This window comes from Mycteria americana, chromosome 20 (genome assembly GCF_035582795.1).
Source record: "Mycteria americana isolate JAX WOST 10 ecotype Jacksonville Zoo and Gardens chromosome 20, USCA_MyAme_1.0, whole genome shotgun sequence".
Taxonomy (NCBI): Eukaryota; Metazoa; Chordata; class Aves; order Ciconiiformes; family Ciconiidae; genus Mycteria; species Mycteria americana.
Window position 1 is genome coordinate 3,932,841 of NC_134384.1, and position 27,995 is coordinate 3,960,835.

The 27,995-nt window shown below is 56.9% G+C and overlaps 3 protein-coding genes across 3 annotated transcripts; 2 read left to right on the forward strand and 1 right to left on the reverse strand.

The window, feature by feature from the left end:
- The first annotated feature begins 1,841 nt into the window (after positions 1–1,841).
- CCND3 (cyclin D3) lies at positions 1,842–18,134 on the forward strand. Its single transcript, XM_075521803.1, has 5 exons — positions 1,842–2,173; positions 3,990–4,205; positions 12,285–12,444; positions 13,053–13,195; positions 16,266–18,134. Exons 1-5 carry the CDS (start codon positions 1,976–1,978, stop codon positions 16,425–16,427), a joined length of 879 nt encoding a protein of 292 aa, XP_075377918.1. The 5' UTR covers positions 1,842–1,975; the 3' UTR covers positions 16,428–18,134.
- A 1,836-nt stretch (positions 18,135–19,970) lies between these two features.
- On the reverse strand, positions 19,971–23,161 carry BYSL (bystin like). Its single transcript, XM_075521799.1, has 7 exons — positions 22,801–23,161; positions 22,549–22,717; positions 22,316–22,454; positions 21,813–21,946; positions 21,512–21,672; positions 20,858–20,960; positions 19,971–20,621 (listed from the first exon to the last, which is right to left on the reverse strand). Exons 1-7 carry the CDS (start codon positions 23,072–23,074, stop codon positions 20,273–20,275), a joined length of 1,329 nt encoding a protein of 442 aa, XP_075377914.1. The 5' UTR covers positions 23,075–23,161; the 3' UTR covers positions 19,971–20,272.
- MED20 (mediator complex subunit 20) lies at positions 23,158–27,743 on the forward strand. The gene is made up of 4 exons (XM_075521804.1): positions 23,158–23,264; positions 23,423–23,577; positions 25,193–25,446; positions 27,151–27,743. The coding sequence occupies exons 1-4, from the start codon at positions 23,251–23,253 to the stop codon at positions 27,364–27,366; spliced, it is 639 nt and encodes a 212-aa protein (XP_075377919.1). The 5' UTR covers positions 23,158–23,250; the 3' UTR covers positions 27,367–27,743.
- Positions 27,744–27,995: the final 252 nt, after the last annotated feature.

Consider the following 27,995-nt stretch of genomic DNA (forward strand, 5'->3'; position numbering starts at 1 on the left):
AGACTTTGGTCTTGTTTTACTTACGCTTATTAACTTTGTATGTTTGTTCTTCATTAAAAGACTCTTTTTAGATGACTGAAAATGCAAAAAAAGTACTAAATGTGTCAAAATGGCACATACAGAAGTGACTTTGTGTGTGGGGAGTAGCTATTGTGGCCAATTGCTCCACTGCTAACTCCTTTGGTTCTTTGTTCCTTAGCTGAAAAATACATACAAGTGTATATACTGAGGAAAACTCCAGCAGAACTGGTCAGAGATGTTCCAGCTGAGTCCCCTTCGTATGATACCACATCACAAAAGTCCTCGGTTTCTACGGATTCCGTTGCTCCGTTCCCTTCTGACCACGAGCAGCTTTCTCCCCAGGATTGCAGATACGGATTATTGCTGTGAGTTGAATTTGGCCTTGTCTCCGTCTGATTCCCTGTATCATGCTCTCAGCCCAGCGATACTGCACTGTAAAATGGAATACGCTGCCCTGTGCGATGGAGTGTTACAGCAGCGCGTGCCGCTCAGGTGCTTCATTTCAGAGGGTAAGGCAGTCCGAATTGGCAGGGAATGATGTAATCTAGCAGAGCAAGAGATGCTGGTGGTCTGGAATGTATTTCCCAGCTCTCACGTTGGTGATTATAATCATTTGGTTGCAGCTGCTGCTGCAAATGCCATGTTGCGGCACCATCCCGCCGGCGAAGAGGCTTATGCAGGCAGGTCATCCCATTCGGGCATGCTGCCTTCGCAACCCGTATTGAGAACCTTCATAAAAAATGGATCTCCTGAGCGAATTCTCTCAACTCGGCGAGGAGTTTCTAATTGACAAGCTTGAAGGCAATCCCTTCCCCCTTCCAGTTAGAGAATCTGTTGTACGTTTTATACTGTTTTCTGACCCTTCCCGTTGGCACTAGCAAAGTCAGGACATCTCCTTTTTTTGTAGCCAGTAACAAACATCGGAGCACAACATGGCCAGAATTACAGCCCGTTGTCTTCAGCTTTCCATACCAGAAAGCAGTTACTGCTGGGTGAACTAGAAGCAGGCTCAGGTACCAGTGCAGAGCAAATCCTTTACTGTGGAAGTCGCAATGCAAACTTACTCAAAAGACTTTAAAATTCCTAGAGTAAGTAGCCATTCAGTGTACAATTTGCAAAGGTATTTCCAAACAATTGTTAATTATTCTGAAAAACTAGCCAAGCCTGACAAACCCTTATCTCGGCAGACACTGAGGTTGCTATCTCCCAGGGAGCTGCACCAGTAGTAACATGAGCGTAACTTCTGGAAGACAGCAGGTTCGGCATGGGCTGGCTCCAAGTATGCGCACAGATGATTATTTTCATAGCCTTGGACGACTTTGGTCAGACACGCGCACACAAAAAAAGGTATAGGACTAAATACTGGAAAAATTACTCTTAGAACTTTGTCAAGATTGGGCTGACAGGAGCCTCCCCGCAAACTCCGTCCCTCTGCAGCCTGCCTGGCCTGCAGAGAGCTCGACCCCGCCTGGGCACCGGCGAGCGGCCCCTGGACGCAAAGGGGGGACCGGGGGAACCCCGCACCCGCTGGTGCCGCAGCGGAGGGACGGGGCGAGACCCGGGGGCGGCCGGTCCCCGCGTCCGTCCGTCCCCCCCCAACATGGCAGCGGCGCCCCGCGGCCGCCCCACGTGCTGTCAGCCCGCCGGCGCGCCTCTCGCTCCGCCCCCCTGGGGGCGCGGTCACCGCCCGGTTTCAGCGCGTCGCTGCCGGTCGGCCCGCGGATTGGCGGGAGGCGGCTGGTGGCCCCGCCCCGCGGCGCGCCTCGGCCTCCCGGGCTCGGCGGGTCGCCCCGGGGTGGGCGGCGGCTCCGCCCCCTGGGAGCGCGGCCAGTTCCCGGCGTCCCGCGGCGGCTGCAGCGGAGCCGGCGGGGTGCCTGCCTGCCCGTCTGCCTGCTCGCCTGCCTGCCTGCCTGCCCGCCTGCCTGCCTGCCCGCCCTCCCGCCTGCCCGCGCCCATGGAGCTGCTGTGCGTGGAAGCCGTCCACTGCGTGCCCCGCGCCGGGCGCGACCCGCAGCTCCTGGGGGACCGGCGGGTGCTGCAAAACCTGCTGAGCCAGGAGGAGCGGTACAGCCCCCGCGTCTCCTACTTCCACTGCGTGCAGCGGGAGATCAAGCCCTACATGCGGAAGATGCTGGCCTTCTGGATGCTGGAGGTACGGCACCCCCCGCCGCCTCCTCTCCCGCCGCAGCTCCGGCTCCCTGCCCGGCCACCGGCGCTTTTCCTTGCCCGCCGGCCGCGCTTGCAAGCGTGCGCGCTCCTGCTCCGGCGGGAGAGAGCTGGCGGCGGGGGGAAGCACAGGACAGAAGTTCGCTGGGGGGGTTCAGTGAGGTCGCCTTGTGCAGGGGTGCAAGGGACAATCCAGGGGACAGGAAAGCCCTGAAGTCCCAGGGCTTGGTATGCGCCGGAGGTCAGGTCTCCGGTATGGGGGGGGGGGGGGGGTATGCCGGTGGGGAGGAAGGGGGCTGCACATGGAGGGTCCGGAGGCGGGTGAGGAAGGCAGTCTGCAGCAGGGCAGTATCTCTCCGAGTGCTGGCTGTGCTAGAAGATGTGATTGCCCCATGCCGGAGGAGCAGACCCCCCCGAAGCCACGGCCTGTGCTCACCCCACCCTGGCGGTGTGCTGCCACGCTGCTATCGGACCCCATGTTTGCACCCTGCTCCCCAAAACTTCGGGGCAGAGAGCTCAGCTGTGCAGCCGGCAGGCTAGAGACTTGCATTTCCTGAATGGGGCTGAAAATGCCTGGTTAAAGGGGGAAAATAATATCACTACCATTTACTTCCCTAAATTAAAAAAGAATGCGGCTCTCTGCGGGATACAGTTCAGTGGGGGAAATCTCGTGGGCTTCTTCATGAGATGATCAGAGTGAACAGTCTCAACAGAGAAAGAAAGAACAGATTCTGCAAAGGACAAATGATATTGGGATCGAGCCTGCCTGCTCCCCACCCCGGCCGCTGTTGCAAGAAGCTGCCTGCTTCTGTCAAAAGAAATAACGAACATGTTGCTTTTTAAAGGGGTTCCCCCCCCCCCCCCCCCGTGATAATTGTTCTGTTTCTGCAATTCCCTTTCTGAGAAGGGTGGTTAGATAAATGCTGCTTTGGAGCCTGTTCCTGTGAAGCCCTAAAGGCAGTCAAGAAGTGGATGACACTTGGCAGTTGTCATGACCGTGGCTGTCGGTGTCCCCGGCGCTATGGCAGTCTGTGCAGGGGGAGGCAGTCGCTGCTGGAAGGAGAATGGTGGTGTTTGCTGCTGTATGAGGAGAAACCTCAATATTTTTATGGTTGCGTTGAAAGAAGGAAGTTAAATATGACAGTGTTTTGATACTGGTTGAGAGATAAAAGCAGAGGACTGAAATTCAGAGCTCCCGGATTCTGTTGGTGGCTGTGGTACAAGTGTGTGGCTGAGGGAGGAGGAAGGCTTTTGGACTCAATCGTTGATTTGGGCTCTACCATTGATCTTTCTTGTGTCTCTGGATCACTTAAGGCGGAATTGCCAGAAGTGACTGTGGATCCTGCGCAGTTAGGTCTTCAGCTGGAGATATGCTGGAATTGCTCATTTTCTCCAGAGTTCCCCGGTCCCCACAGAGCAGAAAACAGCAGCTTTGCTGTACAGCTGGCTGGAGACATCCCCAACAGGGAACGTTAAAAAAGGGGCCAAATAAAGCAATTTTGGTCTTAACTTATATGTAGCTGGAAAGGGTGCACAAATAGGTTCTGCAGCTTTCTACAGGAAGATGAAGTCTTAAGGCATTGGTCAGACTTGTTGCTGGTGTAATCCCACCACAGTCATAGGCTTAATGCCTGTAGCTAATTTACTCCTTAGCACCGAGGTGCCTTCAAAGCCCTGCAGATAAGTGTGAAACACCATCGTGACCAGAAGCTTTGAAGCTGCGGTGCAGGCGGGATCTGGGGAGTCCTGTGCTGATTAAAACTTCCTTTTATATTTTTATTTTTGTAACTGGGTTTTGTCAGGTGTGCGAGGAGCAGAAGTGTGAAGAAGAGGTCTTCCCCTTGGCCATGAATTACGTGGATCGCTACCTGTCGTCAGTCCCCATGCGAAAAAATCACTTGCAGCTTCTGGGAGCGGTCTGCATGCTCCTGGCTTCCAAGCTGCGAGAAACCATGCCCCTGACCGTGGAGAAACTCTGCATTTACACAGACAACTCCATCACGCCTCAGGAGCTCCTGGTAACCACCCCTATCTCAAAGAGCCCTCTACCTCCTCCCCAGCTCTCTTATCTCCTGCATCCTGCTACTTGGCAGCGTACCTGCCTCTGTGTCTCCTCTTGTTCTCTTTCTCCCATTTCTTCACCTTCCTCTGTGTTCCCCAACCAACCTTCTCACCTCCTTGCCCCGGTGAGTGTGATGGCTGTTGGTGGAGACCTCTCCATCCTGGGCAGACACTCGTTCCCTGCTGTGGGAAGCAGCTTTGTCACCTCCAGGTTATAGAAAAAGTTCCTTCTGCCCTAAGTGCTCGTTGCCAGCACGGAGCTGCCACGCTGAGCTCACTCCCAGACGCTGGTTTGCTCTCGAGTGACAGCTCTGGAGAACAAAGGCTTCTGTCTGTGCAGCCGGTGGGGCACGAGGCGGGGGCTGCCACTGGGGCGTGCGGCTCTGACTTGCCCCAGCTGCAGAGGGGCATGGCGTGGGAGATGCATTTCCACACCAGTAGGAAAAATGAAGCTTTAAGTGGAGAGTTAACCAGAAAAATGGGTGGGAGCTTTTCTGACCTGGGCTCCAGCTGGCTGGGTTGTACCGTCGAGGCTGACAGTGCTGCCAAGGTGATGGAAATGAGTGGGACCTTGCTGCTGCCCTGGTCCTGCTCCGTGCCCTTGAGTTCGAGGAGGGCCACTTTGCCTCTCCCATCGTACACCCAGGCAGAAGCTGTGTAGGCTTTGAAAGGCAAAGCATTTTCACGCCTGATAAAAATTCAAAGCAAAGATCCAAACTTCTGAGTTCAACTTCGTCAATGGGGGAGGAAATTGGAGAACCCCTTTTCTTGGGGGCCTTCCATGCTGGTAGATCAGAGCCCTTGGGAGGAAACGGCCACCTCGCTTCGAGTAACAAACATCCCTGGAGACGGTTTGCCTATGAGAATTTCTCAGGGTTAGTCATCGCCTTATTAAATATCTATTTTTTTGGGCTGGGGTGGGTAAGATGATCTGAGTGTGATTTGTCCCCAGGGTGGGGACTGAACCCACAAAACTTTCAGGTGTCAATCGGAAGGCAGTTCTGGTAACTGGGGAACTCTGGTATGAACATGGTTTTTCCAGGTGCCAGTGAAGGCTGGGGAAAATCCCCTCACCTCCATACCTCTCTCCCTGTAGTCATTTGTGGGTGGTTGTTGCCTTAAGTAGCACTCGTGGAAGAAGGTATGTGGATCATTACCGTGGTGAGGGGTGGGAATGCACAGAGGAAACACGAGTGCTTGTTGCTTCTCTGGATGCTGAGCCACAATCGTGCTGCAGCATCCTCCTGCGGGGGGCTGACACAAAATCTCTGTCTGCGAAGGCTTTCTCCTTGCTTTGTCAGTAAAGCTTCATCCTTGAGAGCACCTTATCCGGTGATGGATTCTGCGTGGGTATCTTCCCAGGACTGGGATCCATCCCATGAAGCTCATCCCAGCCTGTAATGGGAGGGTTCCTGTCGGCCCTGTGATAATGAAGCTGGAAAAAAGGCAGCGAGTTGATTTGCATTCATTTTTCTGCTGGGCCAGCAGAAGTTGTCTCTGTTGCAGAGGCAACAAGCTGAGCAGAAGGTGCCTAACAGTCGTCTTGTAGGCAAGCAGGCTGCATTTCAAAGCATGGACAGTGCTCTCCATACCCTCAGGAGCATGAAGCTGATCAAAATGCATGTTGTGGGGTAGTGTCAGATTTCTGTCCCTTCAGAGTGATGGATGAGATCTCTGGCCAACAGGAATATGGGCTGCAGGAAGGTGAACTTACTGCCACGCTTCACCTCTATCTCCCTCTCTGATCCAGACTTTACAGGGAGTCCTATCATCATCCCTGCAGACTAGGGGAGATCGTCACAGCAAATTCTAGTGATTTCTGCAGCGTGGACCTCGGGCTACAAGAAACTGGTCTTGGTGGGCACCTTGTGTATATCTCCCACGGATCACAGTTGTATTTCATTCTGATTTATTTGGTGGTTTATTCTTGGTGAGGATTTGCTTTTTTTCAGTTGAATCTTGAGCTGTGTTTGTAGCAGGCTCCTTCCAAAGGAGAACAGTTAGGAGATGTGCAGGTGGGTAGTGGGCACGGCATGTGCAACATCCCTGGAGGCTTTTCTTCACTCTTGCACTCAAATGCTAATGCCTCCTCACTCAGAGTCTTTTTTATTTCTTCCCCCCAGAGGTTTATCAGCAGGAAGCTGCGGCTAAGCAGTGCCACAATGTTCATCTTCCCTTCTCCCTCCTCCTGGCAGCATTGGGGTGGAGATGAAGGAGGAAAGTGCTGCCTGCCGCCTGTTGCTCACTTCTGATTGTGCAGGTCTCGCTACTGGAGTTCTCCTTCCCTTGTATTTTTTTCCCCACCAGGATCCTGGGTTGCTCTCAGTGCAACAGGAGGCACAGCCGGATGGTTGGCACGGATCTCTTTCATCGTCGTGCTCCAGAATCAATATGCAGTTGAAGTGGACAAGAATGGTTTCATTTTGGGGGTCAAAAGTCCTTTCTTGGGATAGCCAAAGATGGCTTTTTCAGGCAAATAGGGTTCCCAAGGGGATGGCCGTCAGCACTCAGCAGTGCAGGGATTTATTCCTGGTAATTGGTGCTAGCCAAAGGGCTGAGCAGAAGGCATCACAAACCAGCCACAGCCCTTAAGGAGAGGTCCTGAGGCATTTGCAGATGTCTGGGCAGGGGATGCTCTGTAGCCCGTGATCTGGTGGTCATCTTTCCCTGCCTGCCATAAAGCTTGCTTTCGGTAGATGTTTAACCCTGTTTGGAGCAGATCCTGCTCCAGTCTCCCATTGCTCTCCACTGTAGAGGGAGTGGAGGTAACATCTGAAGATACGTGAAGGCTTTGTCTTCGCTTTGGGACCTGACAAGAGTTAATACCCTGATTACAAAACCAGGGCGAGCTGCTGTTTTCCTCCTCTGTGCTAATCGTGGTAATGTTACTTCTCTTTCACAATCTTGCAGTGGAAGAGGGTGGGGAGGGGAAGGGGAGCTTCTTCATCAAGGTTTGGACAATGGTGCATCCTGGCCTCTTCTCATGGATCGGTGCCATTTCAGCTTCCAGCGTGTCCTCCCCGGCCTTTCGGAGGAAGCTGGTTCGCTTTCCCAGTAGGTTGCTTCCTTCTCTTGCCGGGATGCTTGGCACCAGCTCAGCGGTTTAGAAAGGACACATTTGAAACAAAATCTTGATAAAGTTATTCTAGGGAGAAGGAAGTGATGCAACGAGGGACTTGTCCATTTGGAGGAAGTTGGATTTCCGTCAAGGGCGTTATCTAACCTACCTTTCTTTTATTTATTTTTTTTTTAATAAAGGCTTTTCTGGTCTGTGCAGGAGGGTGTTCAGCTGCTTGAAGGTTGGGGAGAGCAGTTGTAGGTCACCTTCATCTGCCTGGTTTGCTCCTAATACATTGGCTTGTCTCTGAAATCTTTGACCTAAGGTCAGTTTTGCAAACTGCCAGGTATTTCCTAGCAAAGACCGTAAGCAGGATCAAGCCACTCGGTAGATAATGAAGGGAGCAGCAGTGACAGCAGGCCGTGAGGAGTGAAAATAAGAGAAAGAGAACAGCTGGGTAGAAAGGGATGTTCACTTGTGATAGAGCATTGACTTTCCAGAAGACATGCTTGTGTTTTACTGTTTTACCTTCTGCTTGTTGCATGGGTCGGATAGATGTGATCGTTTCTGCATCTGAACTTGGCACCTTTACCCTTGCGCTCTGGTCGGGGGATGGAAACAAACGTTTGCCCCAGATTTCCTATTTGCAAATGGACTTTCATGGCTGCTCATTTCTGTAGCTGTGTCTCAGCTGCTGGGTAGGGTGGGTGGCCAGCAGCAACATCAGCAGCTCTTTCCACCCTCTTTTTGAGTCAGCTCACGAGCACAAGGGAGTGCAGCCTGCTCCCGCTTCGCTGGTGTCTCGTCGAGTCTGTGATCGTGTAAAATGGTACCTTATCAACTTGAGTGACAAAATAGAGCGCAACTTCCTTTTCTCCTGCAGGCAGGGCTGCTGCAGAGAGGAGCTGGGCTCTCTGCTCCCTGTGCAGCCTCGCCAGATAGGTTTACACAGACTCCTTGTAGGCGTAGCGGGTGCGTGGGTGTTGCTTGGGTAGAGCTTGATGTACAGGGTGACTGTCACTACATGAAAAGGGGAGAAGCTGGTGCGACTGTCACATCCCAGTCTGCGTTTGCAGAGTTGTAAATTGAGTAAAACAGTCTCTGCTTGTGACTCAGGTCTGTCTTAGTGAGAGGGTACAGAGGCAGCAACCAGGGGCTTGAGGCTGCTTCACTGCAACAGGACTGTGCTCTGAGGTCACCTTGTCAGAGCAGGGGAGGCAATGGGAAACGGTAGCTGCTTTCCTTCCTTTTTTTTTTTTTGTTTTGTTTTGTTTTTGTTTTTTTCTTTCTTGTGGGATGCAGCCAGGAGAGATCAAGGGAGCGAGCTTGCAGAGGGGAAGCTCAGCTGCTGTGCAATTTCCACCCCTAGAGACGCTGGCCGGGCATGGGGAGCTCTGCCCTGAGGGATCTTGCAGAAGGGGGACCTGATGCATTCCCAGCGATGGGATGCTCGGCGGGCAGCGCTGGCAGCTTGCAGCCCTTCCATGAGGAGGGTGGGCTCCGCAGGCTGGAGAAACAAAGGAACATTTTCCACTTTCTTCCTCTCTCTCATTATCCGGGCAGAGACTGATTCAATTAGGTGCAAAACAAAATGCCAGGAAAAGGATGTTTGCTATACTGAGTGGAGCTGTTGTCGCAAACCTGCTTGCCTATCTCTTGCAGCCTTTTGTTCTGCTTCTTCCACAGATAAAGTGATTCAGAGATTCTGACATGCTGCTCTGAGAGCGGGAAGTCCCCGGGGTTAGCAGGAGAGAAGCGAGGAGCGGGGTGGTTTGGCAGGAGAGAGGCTTCCCTGAGCTAAATCCTGTGAGCTGGTGACAGTCCTTGGCGCCTGTCGCCTTCAGCTGGCATCTCGAGTGCCGGCTGGGTCTTGGGATCAGGCCTTTTGTAACAACGAGGTTTTTAAGAAGACGATGAACCTCTGTCGTAGCTGGAAAAGAGCTGCTTTTGTGCAGTGCAACCGCCAGGCTGTTGTCCCAGATCAGTCCTGGTGTGGTAGGAACCAGCTTGTCCCAGGTGAGGTCTCACAGCTGAGCTCACTTGCACCCTGGATCTTCTTAGGATAAAATGTGTCCCAGAAGGGACCGGCTCTCTGCCACACCAGTGTGGACATCATGTGCCTCTGGTGACTCCCAGTAGCTGGCTTGCAGCTCTGGGAAGAAAGGCAAGGAGCACGAGCCCACGTGACGCTGGGCTGGTGTCCCCTCTGTGCTCAGGAGCTCCCCTCTCAAGTGTAGTGATCCGTTTTGGGTTCGCTTCACGAGCAGCGATCTCCAGGTCCTCCTTTTGACCTTCTCCCTGGGTCTGCAAAAGGGCCACGCTCCCAGCTCCCGTGGAGCGGTCGGGCTGGAGCTGCCTCGGCCTCTCGCCCTCGGGGCAGCGACTGCCGAAGGTGTCAGCAGCGTCCTGTGGCCCTTCCCAAGAAAGTGGGCTCCCGCACGAGCAAGCAGCCGGCTTTCCCAGCCGCCGCCCTGGTGGGTTCCAGATGAGCCACAGGCAGGGACAAGGCACAGAGCTCTCCATCTCCAGCGGCTCTTCCCTTGTCTCACCTTGCTGTGTTTCTGCAGTTTAACCAGCGGCCGGCACTACCTGTTTTTTTCTTCTTTTACCCAAGGCTGATCTCTCCCCTCTGTTCCAATCCCCCCGTTGAACCAGGCACCCTCAGTGACGTGTGCTGCGATCCTCAGGCTCTGGAGCTCATTGCTAAGTTTCTTCTTGCTTTTATCCTGTGGATTTGGCTTAAAAATATAGAAAGACTAGCAGGCTGGCCATCCATATGGGAGACTAGCGAGCGTGCGCTAGCGAAGCACCGCTTTCTTGTTGGAAAAGTGCAGGCTGTGAAATGGCAAACGGCGCGTTTGGCCTCATGGGGGATTTGGAGCAGGTTGAGCAATGCTGCTCATTTGAGCAACTCAAAAACTGGTATTGTTGTGTAAGGGGAAAGAGTGGGTTTAAAAAAAAAAGAGAGAGAGAAAATGAAGATCTGCCCTTATGAAAAATCTCACTTCTTCAAATCCATCTGTTCTGGCAGCCCTTTGGCACGTCTGTGGGCAGCACTGACCTTGTAATCCTAGACTACTTGGAAAAAGAATAGATATTCTGCTGGGTAGAACTAGGCCCTGAAATGGAGATATCTGATACAAATCCCAATTCAGCTCTGTCCTTCCAAACCTGGAGCTTCGGCTCCTGCAGGGTGTTTTCCTTTCCCAGCACATCTTCAGGGCCATTGTCACCCCCCCTCCACTAGCAGGGAGGAGGGACATGGGGGCATCTTCTGTGGCCTTTCTGGCATACCTGGACCCTGTTGCCAAAACCAGATTTGCTGCTGATCCAGAGGATGAGAGAAACTGCAGGCCAGGGAACTTCACTGTGCCTCGGGACGTGGGGGAATTGGGACCGGCAGAGAAGTTTGGGCGGCTGGGTGTGGGCTGCCTGTGACATTCCAGCTGGGATGGGAAGGGAAATGATCCTAGGGAGACACCACTTTCGCCTCTCCTGAGACTGCTCTGTCGGTGGCATAGTTGTACCCAGAGGTAACGTCAAAGCCGCTCAGCCCGGTGACACCAGTACGTGTGTGGCCTCTGAGTTTGATTCAACTGCTACTCTAGCTAAGTCACGCAGACCTTGACATTGATGGCAGAGCAGGGAACTGAATGCAGAGGTCCCAAATTCTGTGCTAAGGCTCTAATCGTGGGGCTCTCCTTGCTTATACCTTGCCAGATGAGTGCTTCGGTACCAAACCTCTGCAGGACTTGCTGGGCGATGACGCTGCCAAGTGCTTGCCCGTGGCCGCTCTGCGCTTTGGTTTTCTTGTTGGTGTTAGGACTAATGCCCAGAGTTGGAAGAGCTTGCGAGAGGCTGAGCAGATGAGAGGAGCAGCCTGGGCTCCAGCTGAAAATCCACGGGGGGCACCCGGCCTTCCTGCCATCTGTTCCCCAGCTTGCAGATAGCACAGAGACTGGCTCGTGGAAGACATTGCAGAAATCTCTGTTAGATGCTTAGAGAGAGCACCACAACATGGGACGGAGATGTCAGCGGCCACCTGGCATGTAACTGGGAAGCACCAGTGAGCCATTGCTCGTATGTCAGTGGGAGAGGTGGGCGCTAGCATGGCCGTTCAGTGCCTCTTCCCCCAAGAAGCTGCTGGGAGTGCTCTGTTGAGCATGGCTGGAGGCTCTCTTGGCCAAGAAGAGGCATGGTGAGTAGGGGAGGTTCTGCCAATGCGCTACTGCCCGGCCTGGGACCTCCTCCATAGGGCTGCATGCCCAGTGTTTGTTGGGCTGAAGACCTCAGCACCTACTCACAGCCCCTAAGCTCTGTAGGGGTTGAAGATCTCATACAGGAGCTTGGGCTGTCTGGATGCAGCCCTGAAAGCTCAGCTGTGTTTCCTCCACCTTCCCTTGCTTCAACGTGTCGTGCAAAGGGGCTGGATGCAGAGCAGCTATTGCCTCCCGCGGCTCGGTGGCCAAGGAGCCGCTGGAGGAGGGAGTCAGCGCGCTGGCCGGCTCCGAGGGGCACGCAGGGAGGTGAGCTGCTGTGTTCCCTTTGCTGTAATGGTGTTAGCCCCAAACTGGATTGCTCCTGGGAGCCTGGACGTCAGCCTCTCCTTTCAGGAGTGGAGAAGGAATATGGGAATGCTGTGCCTGCTGCTCCTTGCCCTGGTTGTCCGATGTGGGCTGTTGCAGCAACCTTGCAAAGCAAAGGAGCGTTGAAGGCTGATCTGACTGCACCTTGGAAAGAAGAAACCAGATTTATCACTTCCGTTTCTGATCTTTACTCCAGGCTTCGCAACAGCTCAAGGCTGGATTTGTGCCATAGTCGCAGAGCAGGGATGTTCCCTCTTTTCTTCCCCATCTCATGGATTGTGCTGTTTTACTGGCCCTTCCCCAAGCACTGGCCTTATCTACCCTTGAATCTGCTGGGTGTTTCTGCCTGGCCTAGCCCCGCTGAATAACGTGCTGTCTGTCTGACTCTGCAGGATTGGGAGGTTCTAGTCCTGGAGCAGCTAAAGTGGGACCTGGTCTCGGTGATAGCGAATGATTTCTTGGCTCACATCCTCCATCACCTCCCGCTGCCTAAGGACAAGATGGAGCTGGTGAAGAAACATGCACAGACCTTTATCGCCCTGTGTGCCACAGGTGGGTGCCTGCTCCCGCTGCAGCCACCCGCCCGGGTGCTGGGGAGGGTGGGCTGGCCACTGCAGGCAGGATAGCCTGGGTTGGAGTCAGGCTTGCTGGGTACCCTGGGGCTGGTCTCCAACGCCCGCGTTTTCTGGGGAGCTGAACACCTGCCTTCATTCAAATCAGAGCATTTTGCTGCTCCACGACGTTTTCTGTCCCTGACAAAGTGGGATAACGGTCCTGGGGGCTCTTAGTCGGTGCCTGGAAGATGCCAGGAAAGAGCAAAGCCACCGTGCCACCTTGCTGCGCAGGCTGCGACTGCGGGCGGGCACCCAGGGTAAAGGCAGGGTTGAACCTGAGCTTTTATCAGCCTCGCTCTAAGTCACTAGAGCAACCTCATCTTCAGAACTGAGACAGGCCCAGAGAAATAGCTTAATGAAGCTTGCGCTCTGATGCTCAGCCTGTTTCCTGTCGCTTCACCCCCATTTCTCCCCACTAAGCTGGAGAGACCCCTCTGCCTGGCCCTCTCTAGCCTTCCAGGGAAATTGCAGTCCCAAGAACTTACCGCGTGCGTCCTTGCTCACAGCTTCTTCTTTTTGCCCTTTGTGTCCCCGTCCTGGCTCTAGACTACACTTTTGCCCTGTACCCCCCCTCCATGATTGCGACAGGCAGTATCGGAGCGGCGATCCACGGCCTGACGGTCTCTGTGAACGATTTCACCGGCGAGGCGATCACCGAGCTGCTGGCCAGCATCACTGGCACGGAGGTGGTGAGTGTTCATGGGGGAACAGCAAAGCGGTTTTGCTGCTGGATCTGGTGGAAACCCTTCCTCTTTCTGCTGCTCGTTCTTCTTAGAGGGAGAGGAAATTAGGCTCTTCATAATGATGCTGACCTTGGTTTGAGGCGTGCCTAGAGATGAGTGAGCATCTCTAAACGCAGCACCCTTGGTCAGTCCCGTGGCTGCAGTTGGCTCCTGGCCTCCGAGCGCTGCCTCTGCAGAGCGGGGCGAGCTCGGGAGCCTTTGAAAAGCAGCACAAAGGGGAGCGTCTGTTCCCTGCGCGGGCAGGTGTCGGTGGGATCGGGTTGACGAGGTGGGATGGGGCAGAGGGAGAAGCCGGGCTCGGCATCTGCTAACCTCCGCCGGTGTCTGGTTGCAGGTGCCCAGACTCGGGTGGGAAGGGGCTCGGGGGCACAAAGCGTTTCAGGATGCTGGCACAGCGGCTTTGCGGGGGACGTCGGGATGGCGGGGGGCATCTGCCTGCCCCTCTGCTGCCCTTTGAATGGGGAAGGGGGACCCTGTCGGGCTCCCCGTTTCCAGGTCACTCCTGCTGCAGTGCAGCAATCGGGAGCCTTTCTTCTGCCAGGGGCCCCTTTTGATCTTTTCTTCTGCCCGAGCGCTAATGCCGGCAGCCGGGCGCGGGGTTAGTTACAGTCCCCTGACAGCCGCGCTGGGAATTGGAAGAGGTGCCGGTGCCGCGGCGGGTGGGAGGCTGCGACCAGGCTTTGTCCGGGCAGCGAGGGGACGGGGCAGGAGGGCGTCCTGATCTATTTGTGCAGCTTTAATTTTTTTTTTTTTGTTAGCCGGAGCCTTTTTACAGAGTGAATCAGTGCAGCCAGCTGCTCTCAAGCTGCTGCGGTGAATGGGGCAGGGGCTGAAACCTGCTCTGGGTCGGGGCTGGTGGAGGGAACAGGTGGGAAGCAGGGAGGGCACTGCTGAGGGAGGGGAGCCAAAATGGAGCCCAGCACACCTCCGCTACCCTCCGGCCCGCTCCTCTCCCTCCTCAGCCCGGAGAGGGCATCTGTTCTGCCCCGCAGCCCGCCCGGGTGTGAGGTGCTGCACAAAGAGCCCCTGCCCAGGCAGGACCGTGGCGGCTCCTGTAGCAGAAGGAAGCCCTGGGGACGTGTCCGCAGCATTGCAGGGCTCCCGGGGGAAGCACCCGGCCTCGGCCTCTCGTGTTTGTGGTGTTGATGCTTCTCCCAGAACGTGGCCTCACAGTGTCCCTGGGCTGTGACTCAGTTTCCCCTTTGGCTCAGCACTGGAGGAGCGATCCCCTTCCTGTAGCTGCAAAGGCTCAGCCGGGCAGTGCTGGGGTGCGGGGAGCCCGTAGGGATGGAGGGAGACGATGGTGCAGGGCTGTGCCGGCTCTGTGGCTGGCGGGAGCTGCACTGCCGCGCTGAGGCCGGCTTGTTGCTGGCTGTGCCAGCGCTTCGGGTGCAACTTGGAGCCGCTCTGGATCAGTCCTCATCCCTCACGGAGCAGGACCAGCCCCTAGTGTGTGTCTGAGCCAGAGCCCCATGGCATGGCTACCCTGTGGAGTAGGGAGCACCCAGGCCGGGGCAAGCTGAGCTGCCTCCCGGGCAGCCCCCGAGGCTTCGCCAGCCAGTGAAGGAGCCTGGCTGCCTTGGCCAAGCCAGCTTTTAGCATCTCTGCCAAAATTGCCGATGGAGAGCCTGGTTGCGGAGAGCCCGGGGACGGGCTGGCCGTGGCGCGAGGCCCTGCAGCGAGCTCGCCCCGGGGCTGTGGGCAGGCGGGCTGGAGGCTGAGCTGACGGGAAGCGGCGTGAGGAAGGGGAGGTGGGCGTTGCTATTTTCGCTCGCCACATCCTCTGTCAGTTTCTAAGAACGGGCGGCAGATTCCTGGTAAGAGATTTTGGTGTGTGACAATACCCAGCGAGCGTGCGCGGCCCCGCAGTGTCCAGCTCGGCTCCGGCCACGAGGTGCGAAATGCCACCTCTTACCCCTCGGTGAGAGCCGAGACGCGGTGTACGAGCCGGGCTGGGGTGCGCCCGTTGACGATGCCTCCCACGGCTCTCAGTGCATCATGGTGCTCTGGTGTCAAAGTGGAGGAGTTTCCTTCTCTGGTTACAGCTTGCGTGGGGAGAAAACAGAGGGGGATTTGCTTTTATTACAAGTAATACACCGCTGTTTGCAGTCCCCTGCACCTTCCTGTTTGTGGGGCTGGTGTCCCCCCCAGCACTGGGTTCCCTCGGCCCCAGGGAGGTGCGGGTGAAGCACGCGGGGCTCCCCGGGGGGACAGCAGGAGGGTAAAAGCCTTGCGAGAAGCTACGTGGCCGCAGCGTCGTTCTCGTAACGACCCAGCATCGGTGGCGCGTAGCGTTGTAGGGAACACGTGGCTGGGGGCAGCTGGCGGGTCTGGGAGGGTTGGCTCCAGCTGCGTTCAAGATCCCCACAGCGATGCCGTGTGCATCAGGCAGGGCACCCAGCAGGGATTCGCCTTGTCCTGGCTCGGACGCGGGCAGGGACGGGAGGTGGCAGAGCCGCGCGCAGCTTCTCTGCAGCGGGTGGGCGACCGCAGAGATGCAGGACCGCGCCGAGCTCCGGGAGACCTGGGATGTAGGGCCTGGGGGAGGCAGGTGGGTCTCCAGGGTCCTCGTGCTGCTGCACGCCGGCCATCGCTCGTGGATCTGGGAAGTTTGGGTTGTAAAGGTTGATACCAGCCGGCGCAGAGTTGCTCTGCTCTACCCTCTTGGTCGTCAGCGGCAGCTGACTGCTGTGCTGCTGAAATCACACGCTGCATCCAAGCACAAGCCCGGATGCTTTGGGAAGCTCTGACGGGCACAACAGCTATTCCTCGAGAACGTTGTCAAGCAGGGCGGTGGGGAGAAGACAACCAGAGTGTCGGGCTTCTCCTGGGGAGGGACCTAAAGCACAGACAAAGCCGGAGATGCCCCTTGTTGGAGAAAGGCTTCTTTGTCTCGCGTGTTTAGATGCTCCAGGGGCCAGAGACGTAGCCCGGCAGCTGCTCGGAGCTATTTATAAGGCTCCCACCTCTGAGCAGCAGAGAACTGAGGCCTCTTGTCTCGCTCCCTCTCCCGCAGGACTGCCTGAAAGCCTGTCAGGAGCAGATTGAGGCAGCCTTAGCCGAGAGCCTGAAACAGGCGTCCCAAACCCAACAGGAATACAGCACCGCCAAGACTGCTGCTTACACGGCCAGCCAGCCCACCAGCACGCCTACAGACGTCACGGACATCAACCTGTGACCAGGCTCCCCTTCCCGAGAGCTGCCCAGCCCCGCCGCAGCAGGACCTCGCCCTGGACACCGAAAGGTCGCTGCATCCCACCTACCCATCCATCAGCCCCCTCCATCCGATGCCTGCTGAGGATTTGTTCTGCTCGCTGGGAGTGCAGAGCAGGATCCGTGCTCGTCTGTCGGAGCGGGCAGCCGGGCTGGCAGAGCTCGACACCGCTTGTCAGCTGCTGCAGGTGGCCGGGGTGAAGCGACCGTTTTCATGGTGGCAGGGCACAAGAATTGCTGGGGAGGGGGAGCAGGACCCAAAATGAAGTTGTAAAATGTTTCTCAGTTTGTGTTCCTCGTAGCCTGGCTGGCCGCTGTTCACCGTCTCCTCGGGGGTGTTTACTGTGACGACTTCCAGCCCCGTGTGGGCCACCAATCATGGATAGCGAGCCTCCTACCCTAGCCTACGTGACCAAAATCCTTAGAACCCCCTCAACCTCCCTCCCCGGGCTGGGGTGCTGCGGGCCCGCGTGGCTCACGAGAGAGAACCGAGTGTCCGGGAGGAGGGAGCAGGTGCTTGTTGGCCCCTTCGTCCCAATTGCTTTGTGCCAGATTGCTGTGGCTCCTGGGAGGGCGGCGTGCCTGCTTCTGCTTGTGGCTTGTTTCTTGTTGCCGTTAGATTTGGGATTTGCGGGTTTTGGGCTTGCTTGGGGGACGTGCTCCCCGTCTGCGTGGACAGCAGAAGAGAAGTCCTCGCCTCGGGGAGCAGCCTCCCGGGCGAGGTTTGGGCGCGATCCCCTTGGCTTTCCGCTGCCCCACTGAGGCTGCTTAATTTATTGTTAACTGCTGGGAACGAGGAGGGAGGAAGACTTTGCAGTTCCTTGGTGTGGGGCCTGGATGCTGGTCTCCTCTCCTCCCGAAAGAGTGCCTTCACCCTTCGTCCCCTTCCCTAGCTCCCTGGGCAATGGGAGACTCTCACTTGGAAGCTGGGTGGTTTTTTTTAGGTAGCTTAGACATCAGACTAGGTTTTAAGAAATATATTTGAATGTGCTGCTATAGTCCGAAATGCATCTCCACTCCTCCAGGGCAGGGATCTCGGATCGCATTCAGGACGGGGCCGTGTTGACTATATATCCATGTGGGTCTAAGTTGTATCCTCATCGGGTGGAAAATTTGCTGCGCACTTGAGTTGAAAAGCGATTATTGCATTTTTGTATTGTTGTTGTTGATCCTGTCTGTTAGTTTTTATAAAAAGTGTTTAAAAAAAAAAATAATGCTGCTTTTCTAAGAGAAAACCCTTAAATAGTAGAATTGTATTAACCAGGAGAAGCCAGAGAGATTCTGCAGGGCTGGGAGGCAGACTGCTGCTGCTTGGTGACCTCTGGACAGGTGCATCTGTGGCTGTTGTCCTCCCGTGGGGGATGTGGAAAAGGAGGTAGAAATCTTCCTTTTTGGATGCCACTAGAAACAAAAGTCTTATCAGGTGGAAAAAGATGGGGCTGCTGTTCTTCCACTAGCCTGATTTGTCAAGAAGAGCCATCTGCTGCTGACTCCTGCTAGCAGGAGGGCTGGGGGGTGCGCAAGGCCTGTCTGTACAAGAAGGAAATTTTTTTTTATATATAAATGAGTTTTAATTTAAGAGTAAACAGGTTTGGTGTTCACACGCAAGAGTCCCGCTGCTGGGAGAATCGGAGGACTGTATGATGTTGCAATAAAGTATTGTAAACAAGTATGAACGCCTCAAGGGTTTCCCTTTGCAATCTGCTCCGTGCTGTGCCTCAGGCTGCCCAGGGAAGTTCTTGGCCTCCTCTTCCCTCGCAGAGCTCCTGCCTCTGCCCCAAATCGCTCTGGGGTGGGACCCCGTCACCTGGAGGATCCCCTCGGGCCGCTCCCGGAGCCTCCAGCCCTGCGTTTCCCAGGGCCGCAAGAGCAGGATGAGATGGGGAGCGGGCAGGCAGGACACCACCAGCCAGCTCCAGCCCTGCTGAGAGGTTGGAGGGGAGACGGCCGAGGGCCGCCTTGCGCTCGCCGAGGCCCTGGGGCAGCTCATGGATGGCGGTGGATGAACGTGGAACCGAACGCCTTCCTGCAGGCAAGGTGCAGAGAGGAGAGGAGGCAGCGACTTCACGCCCCCGGCAGCTTTGAAGCCTCCCTCTCGCCGATCCGCGCTGCAGCAGCTCGGGCGGTGCTGCAGGGTGGCGAGAGCGCGCTGGATGCGCTGTGTGAGCCGGGGCTATCTCTCATGCTCATCAGCTTCTGGCTTCTTTAAAGAAAGGAGATAAAATCAGGAAGCCAAGGAAAAGGCGCTGCGGTGTGCAACCAGCCTAGGCGGCTGGGCTTTGCGTGCTGCTCCGCTTCAACGTGGCTTCTGCTCCTGCCACCGCTGCCGTCACGGGAGAAGGTGCCAACTCTCGAGAGGAAAGGCAGGAGGCAGCTCTCCTCAGCACGACCTGCTGCCGTAGGAAGCTGCAGGGGCTTTTCTCCATGGGCTGCACCAGCAGGACTTTGTGCTGGTTTCAGGGGCAAGGCCAGGTACTTGCAACGTGCAAACCTTGCAGCATCGCAGCGTCACCGTCAGCGATTCCCCAGGGTAAGTGCAGCGCCTCGTGGGATGCGGGAGGAAAAGCCCCCACTGGGTTTTCCAGCAGAGGTGGCACGTGCGCGTGGGCAGGTTGCTGCGAGCAGGCCAGGCACGTAGCCTCGATGGCCAGCCGCCCCGCGGCTTCACCAGCCTGGCTGAGTAGAGGTAAAGCCAGTGGGGCAGCTGGGGAAGCGAGCGTTTCAGGAAAATCCCCGGGGAAGGGAGACGGCAGGCATTTTGGAGGCAGGGCAGCGGTGGGGAAGCCAGGGTCACAGTGGCGAGGCGGGTGATGGTGCCAGGCAGGAGGGAGGGCCCAGGCCGTGGGGTGACCAGGTAGAGGGATGGGGGGAATCGAAGGCCGCCCCGTGCCCCAGCCTGCTGCCAGCCCTTGCAAGGAGAGGGGCTCTCTGGAGGATTTTCCCCCTGTGCTGCCCCCCAGGGCTTTTCCCTGGGCTCCCAGCACGGCCACGCCACTCTTGCCCTCGCCTCTGCCCGTGGCCACGCACGCGCTCCCTGCGGTGTCCCGGCTCAGGCCCTGCTGCCGGCCAGCAGCAGCCGTGATGCGGCAGCTCCGCAGCCCGCTCCTGCCTGGTGACAGCCAAGCCCTGGGGAAACTCTCAGGCACCACCAGGAGCATTTTTTCCTCTCGAGTGGTTTTTGGCTCTGGGAACAGTCTGGGCGTCCCAGCCCTGTCCCCCTGGCCTGCCCTCCCTTTGCCTAACTGCGCAGGGACTGCTCAGGGCAGAGCGCAGGGAGCGAAGAGGGGGTGCACAGGGGTCCCTTCTCCCTTTGGAATTTAGGGACAGCACTGGCAGCGCAGACTCAATCTGTGAGATTGCTCTGTGAGAACCCCTGTGAGAACCCCGAGGCTGGTGGCTTTGCTCTGCCACCTGCTGGGGACAGGACAAGGTGGGGTGGGGACAGGGCAGGACCGCACAGGGATGCCACCGCAGAGAGGTGCGGCTGCGGAGCAGAACCACCCCTGACTGACGGACACGGCTCGGGCTTTATTTTCCAATACAGGAACAGGCCAAACCCTCCCAGGTGCTGGTGGCACCAGGTTCCCGGGTGGGACAGGGACCGCCCTGCCCCGTGACAAGCAGCGCAGGGAGCGTGGTCCAGCTCTACAGGCACAGCCTGCCCCCAGCGCCCGCTTGGAGCGGCAGGATCCCAGGATGGATGCTCCCCGCACGCCTCTCCACGGCTTCGCTCACGCACCGGGCTCCCAACTGCGTCCAGCAGCGTCCCGGGAGCAGGGTGGGCTGCAGCTTTTCCCTGCCTCTCCCTGCTCACTCCATGGCCATGGGCTGCTGCCCCTCGATATCCCGCGTCTTGGAGTTCACCAGCTCCCTCCGGATCTCCGGTGAGATCTGCGGATGGCTGTGGAACTTGAGCAGCTCGAGCAAAGCCTCCTTCTGCTCCGAGGAGAGGTCCTCCTTGTAGCGCTGGGCAAAGGCCAGGAAGCTCTGGTGCCACAGCACGGGCAGGACCCGCTGGTCCGTGCGGAAGGCCAGGAAGTGGAAGACGAGGGCATCCACCACGCGGAAGGGCAGGGCGTACTTCTTGTCGATGAGCAGCCGGAGGAAGATGCTGTTGGCGCCGCTGTACTGCATCTCGGCGATCTTCAGCATGGCCGCGCTGCGGGAACAGAGGGAGCACTGAGGTGAGCGCAGGCCAGGCAGGAGCCACGGGGCAGCAGGCACCCAGACACAACGATGACAAACCCAGTGCTGAGCCTTGAATCTCAACGCCGGAGGGAGCTGGGCGAACCCCCCACCTCCGAGATGCCAGAGAGGCCGAGGGACAGACCCGAGGCATTGCACCGGTGTCCCTAAAGGAGAACCTCTCCCGCCCACAACCTCCCAGCACGTTACCTGGAGTGGAGGACGGGGATGGAGCACTTGGTGAGGATGCTGCCGATGATGATGGCCTCCCGCAGCGTGCAGGTCCCCGACTCACAGAGGGGGATGAGGATCCCTGCGGAGGGGGAAGAGTTAGGCACTGCCTGTCTTAATCACAGCAGGCAGAGCCATGGGACGCAGGGCTCAGCCGCTTCTCCTATCCCAGGACACATCTGACCCCAGGAAATAACAGCTCCTCCACCAGCTGCTGTTACAGGGGTCGCAGCATCTCCCTGCCATGCAACTAGCCCCAGACCACCTCAGGCTGCCAGAGGAGACCAAGATCAGACCCGAGACAGTTCATAATCTGCCATCAACCTCCCAAAGAACCCAAATACCTGCCAGCACTTCCTGGCAGCGCCTGCGTAAGCCTACAGCACTCATCACCTTTCCGCCCTGAACACCGCAAACGGGCCCCTGGGGGTTTGGAAGCCACCTCGTCCACCACGGGGGACTCCCTGCATCTCTCTCACATCTCCTCCTCCCCACCGAGCCCCCAGGGCCACGCCACGCAGGGGTCTGTGTCCTGTCACGCCGGGCAGTGGTGTGCAACACACACCCCTGCTGAGCTTCCCAGATGGCAAGGGGCTCCCAGGTACGAAGGGCAGCCCTGCAGGGAGTCCCTACCTTTGAACCAAGCTGCCGGCTTGAACAGAGCCTTCTTCAAAGCCATGTAGAGGTGAAAGTTGAGGCGCTTATACTCGGCGATGTCATCCCTGACCCGCGGCAGCAGCACCAGGTTGTAGAACCGCTGGGCCATCCTCTCCTTCAGGTTGGATGAAAATATCCTGGGAAAAGCAAAGCACAAAGCGAGGTGTGGAGACAGGAGGCCAAGCGGGGGACAGGTTGGTATGTTGTAAATCTGGTTCCAGTTATGGAAAGAAAAAGCAAAAAATCCAACGTCAGCAGCTCCCAGAGATGATCTTACCTGGTGGCTTGGTACATGGCAGCTGCTGTCCACGTCTCCGGCTCTGTGATGTAGAGGATCTGCTCCCAGTTGGACAAGGCAGGAATGATTTTAAATGCCTTGGGGAGTTTCCCGCTCCTGTATTTAGACAGCACCTTAAAAAGACATGGATACAGGCCAGGCCGTGAGATATGGGCACTGTCAGCAGGGCTGCGGGACTTGTCTCATGACCATGAGAAAGCTTCCCCCTCCCTTAGCACCTCTGGTAAGAAAGGACCATCCCAGGTCCTAAGAAAAGACCGTCCCAGGCCCATCCTGGGCATGGTGCTCAGGAGATTGTCACTCGGAAACTCTCTGGGCCATTCAGTGACTGATACTACGCAAACTGCAGCTAATACACAGAACTGCCTGCACAGGGTAAGGATGGAGACAGCGTCACTGAGGGAGAGCGGGCACAGAGGCGGTGGCTGGGGGGCTCAGCGTGGCGTTCGCTGGGCCCTGGGGCAGAGCTGGTTTGGCCTCACCTCTCTGACGCCCCTGTAGACCTCCAGGACGCGGGGATCGAGCTGGGGCATGGGGCAGCCCGATATCTCCGACAGCGCCGTCTCCACCTCCGTCTGCTTCTCCGTGATCTTCTCCATGATGATGTCTGCCAGCGTGCGCCTGGGCCCAGCGCAGGAGGGACGCGAGTCAGGGGCCGTGCTGGGAAGCGTCGGCTGCTGCCCCGGCCCAGCCCCTTCTCCCGCCGCCTCCTCACCTCAGCGGCGGGTTCTTGTTCATGAACATCTCGATGGCCTTCTCGTCCTCGGGGTCCACCTCCACCTCCCCGCAGTACTCCCCGCTCCGTCCTGCCGCCGCCGCCTTCTCCAGCGAGGGCCACTCCTCATCGTCCTCCGAGTCCGAGCCGGGGCCGCGCACCGCCGGGCCTGCGGGGGAGCGGCGCTGGCTGAGCCCTGGGCCTCGCAGCCTCGACGCCCGGGGGCGGGCTGGGGGCGAACCGGGGGCTCACCCAGCGCCGTGCTGCGCTGCTTGGGGGCGGCGGGCGCGCCGGGGCCGTGCTCGGCCTCCAGCTCCTCCTGCTGCCGCCGTGCCTGCTCCAGGATGCGCCGGGACAGCCGCGCGTCCACATAGCCCTCCCCGCCGCCGCCCTCCTCCTCCTCGGCCTGGCCGCCGCGCCGCTTCCCCCGCGCCGTGGGCCGCGGGGCCGCCTCCTGCAGGATCTGCTCGGCCAGCGGCAATGTAGGGCCGGGGCCGGGGCCCCGCGCCCGCCGGGCCTTGGGCATGGCGGCGGGGCCTGAGAGGAGCTGCTGCCGCCGCCGCCCGCTCCGCCACCGGCCGCGCGTACGCTCCGACTCCGCCCCTTCCGGCGGCGGCGCCAGCCCGCCCCTTCCGGCGGTACGGCGGCCCCGCCCCTTCCGGCGGCGGCTTCGGTCCCGGCGGGGCGGCGGGCGAGTGCGGCATGGGGGTCACCTGGTAAGGGCGGGGGGCTCCCGTCCGGGGGGGGGGGTCGTCCCGGGGGGAGGGGCCGCCGCCGCAGCGGGGAGGGAGCCGGGAGAAGCGGCCGGCCGGCCAGGCGGGCCCGGTGCGCTGCGGCGGGTCTCTGACTGTCCGCCCCCCCGCCCCGGTTACAGCGTGGCGCAGGTGCCGGTGGCGGAGGGGAAGAGCGTGCAGCAGACGGTGGAGATCCTGACGCGGAAGCTGGAGCTGCTGGGGGCCGAGAAGCAGGGCACCTTCTGCGTGGACTGCGAGACCTACCACACCGCCGCCTCCACCATCAGCAGCCAAGGTCAGCGCCGGGAGAGCCCCGGGCCGGGCCGGGCCGGGCCGGGGGGCGGGTGCTCGCGGCCGGCCCGGAGCCGTCTCTTCTCCCAGCGCCGTTTCCAGCTCCTTAACGTGGCGTTCAGGGGGCTGCTGGCGGAAGCCGGTTGCGGCGACAGCACGGTCTCCCGTGGAACGAGCGTCTGCCGTGGGTGAGGCCGCGGCTCTGTCCGGCCCCGGGAGGGTCGAGGCTTTTCCTGCGGGTCATCGCGGTTCCGTTTATCCTTGCGGGGAGCGAGCAGCCATCTCGCTGCCTGCGGAATGCCTTCTCCGCCGCGCAGGGTGCGTGTGCTGCCGCTCCCGTTGGTCCCTTCTCTCCTCCGGGAGAAGGAGCGTCCCTGTGCTGGTCCTGCCGGAGCCGGAGAAGGTCGGTGCAAGGCACGGCCCAGCCTGCCACGGCCGACGCTGCGTGCTGGGGCTGCCCTGAAGCAAAGGCTCTTCTACCCACTCGCAAGCCCTGCCTTCCCCGTTCCCTGCGTGCCCCAGCGGTGCCCTGCGCTGGGGACAGCCGTGTCGCGTGTCTTTGCTGTCTGTGTGTTTTTCCCTGAAGCTTTTTTAAACCGCTGCTTCTGTCAGAGTTGCTTTGGAGGCTGCGTTTGGCTCTGGAGAGGATGGGCGCAAGTCTCCTGGCAGCATCCGCCGGCCCTGCCCGTCTCCCCGGGGCGGTGAGGAGCAGCTCCGGGGGGGTTTGAGGCATGAGATGACCCAGCTGTTTCCAGGGGATGTGCTCGGAGGGCCCCAAATCCCCTCTTGACATAGCAGAGCCTAAACCGGTATCTCAGAGGTGTGGCGTGGCCCCCTCACCTTGAGGGACTGTTCTGGCCTCTTTTTTTCTCCTAAACACCTGGATTTTCACATCATTTGAAACCGCTAAAGGGAACATCGCCTGGTGGCTCTGTGGCTGCAGAGGTCAGCACTGAGCCTGCGCAGCCTCAGGGCTCTGCCCAGCCGGTTTGCCCGGACAGACCCATTTCAAGCTACCAGAGCAGCTTGGTCCTGCTTTTTCTGCAGCTGGAACTTGCATGGCCACATGCCTGAAAAGGCTTTTTTGACCTATGTAGATAAATACGATTTTTTTCCAGCTTTTAAAGCACGGTACAAACCAGGCATCTTCTCTCTGGACACCTTGTTTTCCAGAGCACATCGCAGCACATCCTTCCCGTGCAGGGCTGGTGGGTGAGTGGGAGGAGAGGCAAAGCCCAGCCTTCCTCCAGCAACCGTGGGCAGGAGGACAGGCAGCGGATGCCCAGCCCCACACTTGGGGATGGGAGGTGGGTGCTCTTTGCTGACCCCCCCACCAGTCTGCTGGGGATCTCGCGTCCAGCTCACCCTCTGGTCTCCGAGTCATGCTGGCATATTATCCTCGGGCTGCAGAAGATTTTTTTTTTCCCCTTTAAATCTTAAGAAGGAAATACAATCTGTTCACTGAACGGCCGGATAACATAAAGCGTGTATGAGCGGTACAAGGACCCTGGAATTAAAGCAACAAGGATGACAAAAGGGAAAAACAGATGCTTCTTTAAAGCACATACAAGTGCAGGACTGTTGATTTTACAGCCCAAATATAATTGCTTTTATTTCAGGGCAGACAGGCAAGCTGATGTACGTGATGCACAACTCCGAATATCCCCTCAGCTGCTTCGCTCTCTTTGAAAATGGTCCCTGCCTCATAGCAGATGCCAACTTTGATATCCTTATGGTGAAGTTGAAAGGCTTCTTCCAAAATGCCAAGGCAAACAAGATAGAGAGCCGGGGCACCCGCTACCAGTACTGTGACTTCTTGGTGAAGGTGGGCACAGTTACAATGGGGCCCAGTGCCCGTGGGATATCTGTGGAGGTAAGAATCATCTTTGAAGGGTATGAAATACAACTACAGACAGGGAAATCCCATGTTGGAGGCTAGACGAGAAATCCCCTGTCCCTTCCGTGTCTCGATTGTATTGCTCGTTGCTGGTAGTTTGGACTAGATGCGTTCATGTATGCAGCAGGCAGGGTATTTGTCTCCTTTTCACAACAAGGTTTGATTCAGGCAGGTACTTCAGGGCTCAGCTGCAGCTACGGAAATCCTGTCATTGAAGTGCCAACAAACAAAACCCTGAAGGGATGCCATCAAACTAAAAAGCTGCTTAAAGTCCTGATGGACAACACTAGTAGCGCACTTCAGGTTAATAAGCATACCGAGAGGGACAAAACAACCTCTTCAGCTGCTAATTCGATGCTGATTTGGGTTTTGCTTTCTTTCCCCATCTCGAGCAGACAGCGGGGCTGAGGCAGCCCCGGGAGAGCAGGGCCCTCCTGCCCCAGGTTCTGCTCACACGGTGTAGAGATGGTCTTCTCCTCCCCAGAGAGCTTTTGGCAGGTGTCAGTCCTACCCCATGGCATGCCGACCTGGATTGCTGCACCGTGGGGTGTACCATGGGCTCGAAGCCTGCCATCAAACCTCTTCTGCGCTCCCCGATCAGTGCCGTGACTGCTGATGAGGCTTGAGAGCATCGGTTGCCAGCTGCTGACGAGCATTTTGCAGGGTGGAGGCTGGGCTGAAGCAAATTCTAAAGGGAGATCCTTCAGTGTACACGAAGGGGCATGGGAGGATCTAGGAAGGCATTTGGGGAGATGGTTTGCTGAATGCAAGCATGAGTCGAAGGCTTGCAAGCCATGGACAAGCCTCAGCTGGGCTGAAAAACATCTCGGAAAAAGACAAGGAGCTGGGCTGCACTGGTATGGGAAGGGCAAAGCAGAGCAGTCAGACTCCGGACATCTAGGTATATCGGTGCCTAGCAGTCTCCAAGATAGCTGAGAATAAGACGCTTAAAAGTCCTTCAAAATCGGAGTTTATGCTTTTCTAAACATGCAAATCCTATGATCTGAAATACAATTAATAATCATGCCGTGTCTACTCAGGCAGGTGTTCCTAGCCAGCAGGGACGAAGATTGAGAAACGGCTTATTTCTTCACTGCAGTAAACACAGATGTTGTAGCGTCAGTGTTGCTATTGACCTGGGGTTAAACAGAAGCTTGTTTTACCCTAAACTTGAGTTCAGGACCAGATTTGCCAGGTGATCCGGCTGCTTCTGTTTTAGTTTAGTAGTTTTTTCAGGGTTTGCATTAGGACCTACTCCTGATTTGGGACCAGACTCATTTAGTAAAACACTTCAAGTCCTTAAGTCACAAGGCTTTTTCCAGTACATTCCTGAAAGATGTCACAGCCGCATGAGTCATCGACCTACCAGCATGTGGGAAGGAAGTTTGGTTTTGGATGGGGTAAAGTTAATGTGACGTTTGAACCAATGCCCCGAGACCTCCACTACTGGGGATTTAATAAAAGCAATGCCCTTAAAGGGTACATTTTACCTCCCCTTGCCTTTTGAAGGGATTGCTTGCATGTTCCTAGTATGTCCTGTTCATTTATATTTGTCCATCCTTATTATATGCTAAATATTCTCAGATGTTTTTATGAAAAGCATTCTCTCTCTAGTGAGGCAGAGAGAGGAAAGCACATTGTCCCTGCCGCGAGCTTCAGGGCTGTGGTTTCTGTTGCCAGGTGGAGTACTGCCCCTGTGTGATAGCCAACGACTGCTGGAACCTGCTCATGGAGTTCATGCAGAGCTTCATGGGGAACCACACTCCCGGTATCCCGTCCGTGTTTGGCACCAAGCACGACAGCATCTACAGCCCAGCGGACACGATGGTTCAGTACATGGAGCTGTTCAACAAGATCCGCAAGCAGCAGCAGGTACCTGTAGCGGGCATCAGATGAAAGGACTCCCTGGAGCCCGGTTTCGAGCGACTGCATCCTCTTTTCTGCCTGCCCATCTGGATCAGGAGTCCCTCCAAAAAGCGGCACTGGAGGCAGCCCAAGGTTTTTTTTTCTTCTCAATCTCTTTCCCCTGTTTCAAAGCAAAGGTCTTGAATGCTGTGCATATTTCTTGTTGTCCTCCTTCACGTTTTTGAGTGGGATCTGGGCCCGTGGTTTTGGTCTGGGATCGGGCCCGTGGTTCTGGTGGTTCTTAGTACAGTGCTTCATGCAGGGGATTGCTGCTCGTCGGCGGAAGGTGGGAAAAGGAGAAATTCCAGCCAAATGCATGCAAGGGGAGAGTTTCCTTGACTGCAAACAGCTATGTGAGAGATTTTTTTTTTATATATTTTTTTTAGATATCTACATGGAAGTGTCTTGTTATTTTTCATCAAAATAAAAAGCTGTATTTTGTGAGGAGATGGAGTCTTTCTGCACAGCAAGTGTTGTGCTGTTTTGTATTGTTTATTTACAGCTTTTAAAATTTTCTGTTGCATGGAGACAATTCTTCAGCGGAGTTTTATCTTTGATTTGGTTCAAGAGCTTTATACCCCAAAAGCAAACTAATTTCCCTGTGGCAAAATCTACAGGAA